Consider the following 6,000-nt stretch of genomic DNA (forward strand, 5'->3'; position numbering starts at 1 on the left):
TTGATGCTAAGACTCTTGTGATTGTTCAACCAAACCGCCGAAAGTGTGGGCCATAGCGTGGAATTAGCGATCAGCTACAAGCAGTGATTCGTACTCTTGCTTTTAAGCAACAAATCGATCAGGGAGCGTATGATAAGCTTAATATCGATGACAAAAAGCTATTTAAGGAGATTCTTGCTATCACTCATCTTCAATACAACTTTCATGATCGTCTTCAGGATCCGTTAGATACTCTTAGAGCTGAGTATGATAAGCTGAAAGGTGAACTTGAGCTTGGTAATGATAATCCATCGATTATTAAGCAACTGAAGAGCCTATCAGTGGGCATGTACTCTAATCGCCTAATTTCTGATTCTGAATTTAAGGATATTATCGTTCGTCTCATATAGTAGAAACCGAAGGTTATGTTCTTCTTCAACCCCCGCATTATTGCAACTTCAGGAGGTAGCTATGGCGATAACGCCGACCTCAATGTTGCTGAACTCAAAGCAATCATAAAAAATCTTATCATTCGTGATCGACCACAGCAAACACAAGCCGCTGTATGGGTTACTGATTTGGACAAATCAATCAAGAAGGTAGATGCTTCTACTCAGACAGAAGGAGGCTCTACATGGGCTTACAAACAACGAAAAAAAAACTAAGTCAGTAAAAAGTTTCGCTCTCTAAGATCGCAGATCTATAAGCTTATTCCATCTCTAACCATTCTGTTTTTGAAGCCTCTGTAGATCTCTATTTTTTTATCATTGACTGATATCTGTAATATTGCTGATTCACCAGTTTTAGGGTCTTGGATCAGTAGGTATGCCGTATCACCAAGAGCTACAATCTGGTTGGCGTTCATGATAACACTACCTACGGTTTGGTTTGGATCACTTGGGGTGAGATTAGGTCTCAGTTGTTTGCATGGTTTGCATCCCATATTGATCTATAGTAGATCAGCGATTTTTTCTTTCAACTCCTTAATTTCTTTGATTAACAGTTTGATTGCAGCGGCATTAAGAGCTCCCAACGCTGAGTAATCGACCATATATTGATTGGCTTCCATATGGTTGACTTTTATTTGGACCATATTCGGATCATCACATAAACGGTCAACTGATCAAGTTGATCCAAATCGTTGACCAGTCTGAAAGAAACTTGTACTGTTTAACTTACTCTGAATGACCTACAGTTCCAATGTCTCTGCATCTGTACTTTCTTGGAGTTCCACTGGCACAGGCAGATTTAATGGTTCACGTGTGCGGCGTCTCCGATTCTTCGCTCGAGACTTAGTCATATCATCAATCCGATCGACATAGCGCTTTGATAAAGTTTGAATGATGCCGACAAATGACGGCAAGGAAGGGTGTGGGGACGTCAACTCCGCGTTAATCTCCCGGTTGAATCGCTCTAAGGGATTATTCGTGCGACTTACCATACCGGTGTCGAGCCCCTATACGTTCCAGACACTGGGTTTAAACGTCTTCAGCCACGTGTTGCGAAAGTACGACCAGAAGAGCCTCCACACCACCTCTGAATACGAAACAGTTTTGCTCTCACACATTCCTTTGATCTTGGCTTCCACGTACTTTATGCCTTCGTCTTCAATCTTCTCATGGGGGATGACGGTAAGCATATCCAGGCAGCCCTTTTCCATCGCAATCTTTGCCTCACGTTCAGGTAAACCCAGGGCCTTCATCTTTCTTCTACAAGCCTGCTTGAAATGGAAGTAACAACCCACAATATCTGCTTCCGGAAACTGAACTAGCGCAGCAGCTTGTAAACCAGTCTCAAAATCACAGACGACCATGCTGGGCTCAATCTTGTCGTCAGCAGCGACATTGACAGCTTCCATCAAATGCCAATAGGTGTCTTGCCTTTTGGATGTACAAAGGGTGTAAAACACAGGAACGAATAGGTCCGTAGCATTGTCGTACACCATCATTACCACACACTGATAAACGGGCGAGGGACACATCGAAATGTTCTATCGAGGAACAACGTAGTGTGCTTGTACTTCAAAAGCTTCATAAGGGCAGGATGGGCCCAACCAATTAGACGCTCGAGCGTTGATCCCGTAGGACCTATAGAATTGATAAAATGGCTGGTTGGTGCCCGAAACTAGTGACAGCGGCGGAACCTCGACGATTCCATGCAAATCTGCGCCAAAATGAGAACGGCGTGTCCGGTGAACGCGCTGGATGACTTGTTCGCGTGTAAGTCCGAACTGCACCAATGTAAGCTCGTCGGGATAGAAGTTCTGACGTATATGCTTCCAGATTCGCTCCGCTGTCAGGTCCATTCGAGTGAGCGCCATCACATCAGTGGCCTCTTGCAGGTCTTCAGTTACAGCCAGTCCAGGAGCTGTCATCTTACGTTTCTGTGTACAGGAATGCTCACCACATAGTTCGTACTCATTGCTCTTGATAATGTAATGTATCTTCGCTTTGCACTTCGTACTTCGGTACGAGCTGCACCTGTACGAAAGTCTAACGTCCGACACATTATAGCCCGTAAATGCATGCCCAGCAGCATGCACGACAGTACGTAAAGTACGCTCGACACTTTCCACTGGTAAACGTACTTGCTCCCCCTGATCAGCCTCCGCCTGTGTACATCGACTTGTAGTTTGTGACGCAGTTGCATGAGGCTGATCGCCCTGATCTCCCTTGGAGACGGGAGCCGTGCCATCTAGGCTTCCACGAAACGTTTTACTAAGCGTATGCTTCGAGGGGCGGCGATGGCTTAGACTGTCAATACGACCGGAAGAGCACCGACGGCTCGGGCTGCGGCTACGGCTGGTGAAACGCCGACGAGTTGGGCGGCGACCACGACTGGAGGAGCTCCAACAACTCGGGCTACGGCTACGGTTGGAGTAGCGCCGACTGGACGAACGCCGACGACTCGGGCTGCAGTGCAGCTACGGCTGAGTGAGCGCCGACGGCTTAGGCTGCGACCACGAATGGGCGAACGCCGACGACTCGGGCTGCAGTCATATCGGGAGGAGTGACGACGGCCTGAACGGCAACCACGACTGGACGAGCGCCGATGACCTTGGCGGTGAGTTCGAGAAGACGAACATGGTGGAGGGGGAGTGCGCGTGTAAACGGGATTGTGCCATGGTTACTGGGCTCTTTGGGGGCAGGTATTGAACTCTTGGCTTGGTGGCGAAGCAGGAGATAGCACCAGAGTTGTCGCTGAGGACGCATTAACTCGCTTTGTCATGGTTACGGGAGTAGCAGAGGCTGGCTTCGATCTTGAGGAAACGGAAATGACGGAGTTGGTCAACCACTCGTTCACGTACTTAAGGTGGGGTTTTGATCAAATCACTTGGGCAGGTGCAAATTGATCGGCTGACCGTTTTTGTGATGATCTGAATATGGTCCAAATAAAATCCTTCGTTATCAACGAGATTGATCTGATGGCTAACCCCCCCCCCCCCCCCCCCCCCCAGATTCGTCTTCGTTTCCGCGTCAATCAGGGCACGGCTGCTATTGCTGTTGATGGGTCGCGCAACATGTCGCTGACTTCGACTACTCTCTCGTCTGGTAATGTATGTCCGGTTATGGTTGCATCTGCTACCACGAACAACCGCATGGCGAGTGTTCTTGCTAATTCTGCCAGTTTCTCGATTGCTTGGGGTGCCGTTGTCAATTCGCTTGAGCCTACTATTGATGGTACTTACATGCCATTCACTACTGCTCGCTTGTATGTCCCCTTTGCTCAACTTGAGAACCCTCAGACTATTATCTCGAAGCCTGTTAAGAAGGTTCGCTACAACGATTGTTATGCTCAGTGGTTTTACCAGCGTGCTGGTACTGGTAAGCAAAACACGCAATTCAATGCTTCCTTCGATCTTCAGCTGTCTGCTTCGGTAAAGAACACGAAGTACGTTGTTCTGCTACCTTTTGCTGAACAGACTGGTAGCTTTGCGTCTGCTGCGGTTCAACAGTTCCAGAGCCCTTTTGATACGGCGCCTTGGACGCTTCAGCCCGGTTCGTCGATTCGCAACTTCAATGTTCGCATCGGTTCGCAACAGTGCTTTGACATTAGCCATGACTACGATTTCCGTCAGTTCTCTGATGAAGTAAATAAGCTTGGTGTTATCAACGGTGATCTTACCCCTGAGCTCGTAAATGGTCTTCTCGACTATCAGACGTGGTCGCTAACTAACCGTATGCTAATTGCCGACGTCAGTCGTCTAACGGAGAAGGACGTACCCCAGGCTATTCAGATTTAGGGTGTCAATGCTGGCTGCCAGGGTGTCAATATGTTGGTATTGGTTATTAGCGAGCAAGAACTAACCTACGACCGTCTAACGGGTGAGATTCGTGATTTCACTACGGCTTAATTATTTAAATTAAGAGAATAGATATATACCTATACTATATAGATACCATGTCCATTTCTTTCGGTAAGGACAAAGCCTCAACTATTGAAGATGTCTTCGAGAGGGACCCATCATACTGTTGATGGCTACGCTCTCAGGGGATGCTGGTTGGAGGTCCTGACTCTGACATTGCTAAATTTCTTGTTGCTAAGTTTGGAACTATAAATGATGATGGCTCTTACATCCTAAACTTTGGACGCTACAAAGGGAAGTCGGTGAAGAAGGTATATGCTATCGACGTCCCATACATTCAATGGCTACGATCATCTAAGTTCGCAACTGAAAAGGCACCTAAGCTATGCGCTGCTATAGACGAATTGTAAAAAAAACTAAATCACCTTTTTTATTGGGTTGAAAGATAAAAAAAAAAAAAAACTGAATTCGTAGCATTTGTTTTTACTATCCTATTCGGTATGTGTTTTCTATTACTATCGTCGTAGAGGACAGCCCCGCTTCGCACATGCGGCTTGTAGTAGCGCTTCTGCTCTGCTTTAATGAGCTCCTTGTTGAGTTGGTATTGTTCGTGTGAATAAGTGATCTCTCCTTATATAATCATCAGGAGTAAGCATTAATTAAGAAGACAAGTCTTACGCAAAAGAAGTTTATTTCTTTCATCCACGATCACCATAGCAACTCGCATTCACTTACCACCGGCGCTATACATATTATAGCTCATCCTTTGTTTCACCTTCGGGATCAGGCGGCAACGAAGACGGTAATTCGGGGATTACTCCGTGAAATGTGAAGCCATAGGATTGGTACTGTTCGTTCTTCGCTGAGTCATCCAGCCCACCCATATATCCCACTGGTACCCCCCTTTTGGTGCACACAATCGCGCTTCCAGATAGACCAGGAGCTGACAAAGATAAGAGAGTCATTTGGTTTCCGCTCCAACCGGTGATTTTAGCTGGAATGATGGCGTAATCGTGATCAAAATGTTGGTCTTGAAGTGCGCCAGGGAATCCGAACACGTCCACACTCATTGTGTCATACACTTTAAGGGACATCTTACATGGAACGAGTTTGTTATCTCGTGGCACAGCAACTTCGAAGATTGCAAAGTCGAACGCTGCCGAACTACGCCAGCACGCGTCTCTGTCGAGGCTGAATCGGTGGACTTCTTCCGGCTTCGTCGTATCAGGAAGGAGTTGTTCCACCACAACTTGAGGCTTGTCTGACAAAACTGGTGTGTTTTTGTTCATCGCTGCAATCCGTTGAGATTTACGAGGCTGCTGTATTGCAACATCAGCGTTCTTCGCAGCTTTTTTTCGTTTCCCTCCACTTGTTTTCCTTGTGGGGTGAAGTCTCTTATACCGTCTGATTTCACGCTTGAAGTCGGCGATCAAGTACTTCGAGAATGTAGCGTCTGTCCACAAGTGCAAGTTCGTCATAAGATACAAGTGTATCGGGGTTTGGTCCACAACCAGCGCCGTTCCTGAGCACACATGTTCCGAGGAAACTCTAACAACTGACTTCCACAAATTCAATTGAACATCAGGATCCACAGTGCATAAGTCCTTCGCGCTCAACGCGACATCCTCTGCCGTAGACAATGGAACCACCACCAGCACGTGAACGGTCTTCTTCGTCGGAGCACCTTCAAATACGTCCCCAATATCGTCTGCTGG

At 47.0% G+C, this 6,000-nt stretch overlaps 1 protein-coding gene across 1 annotated transcript in view; it reads right to left on the reverse strand.

Annotated features, from left to right (window-relative positions):
* Positions 1-4,848: 4,848 nt before the first annotated feature.
* The window catches only part of PPTG_17744 (hypothetical protein), a gene marked incomplete at its 5' end in the record, with an annotated part of 2,144 nt that continues 992 nt past the window's right edge, over positions 4,849-6,000 (reverse strand). The window contains one exon of the mRNA XM_008915703.1: positions 4,849-5,993. Coding sequence (XP_008913951.1) covers positions 5,038-5,993 — 956 coding nt within the window. The 3' untranslated portion in view covers positions 4,849-5,037. The remainder of the gene's footprint in view (positions 5,994-6,000) is intronic.

This window comes from Phytophthora parasitica, assembly GCF_000247585.1.
Source record: "Phytophthora parasitica INRA-310 unplaced genomic scaffold supercont2.74, whole genome shotgun sequence".
NCBI classification, from domain to species: domain Eukaryota; phylum Oomycota; class Peronosporomycetes; order Peronosporales; family Peronosporaceae; genus Phytophthora; species Phytophthora nicotianae.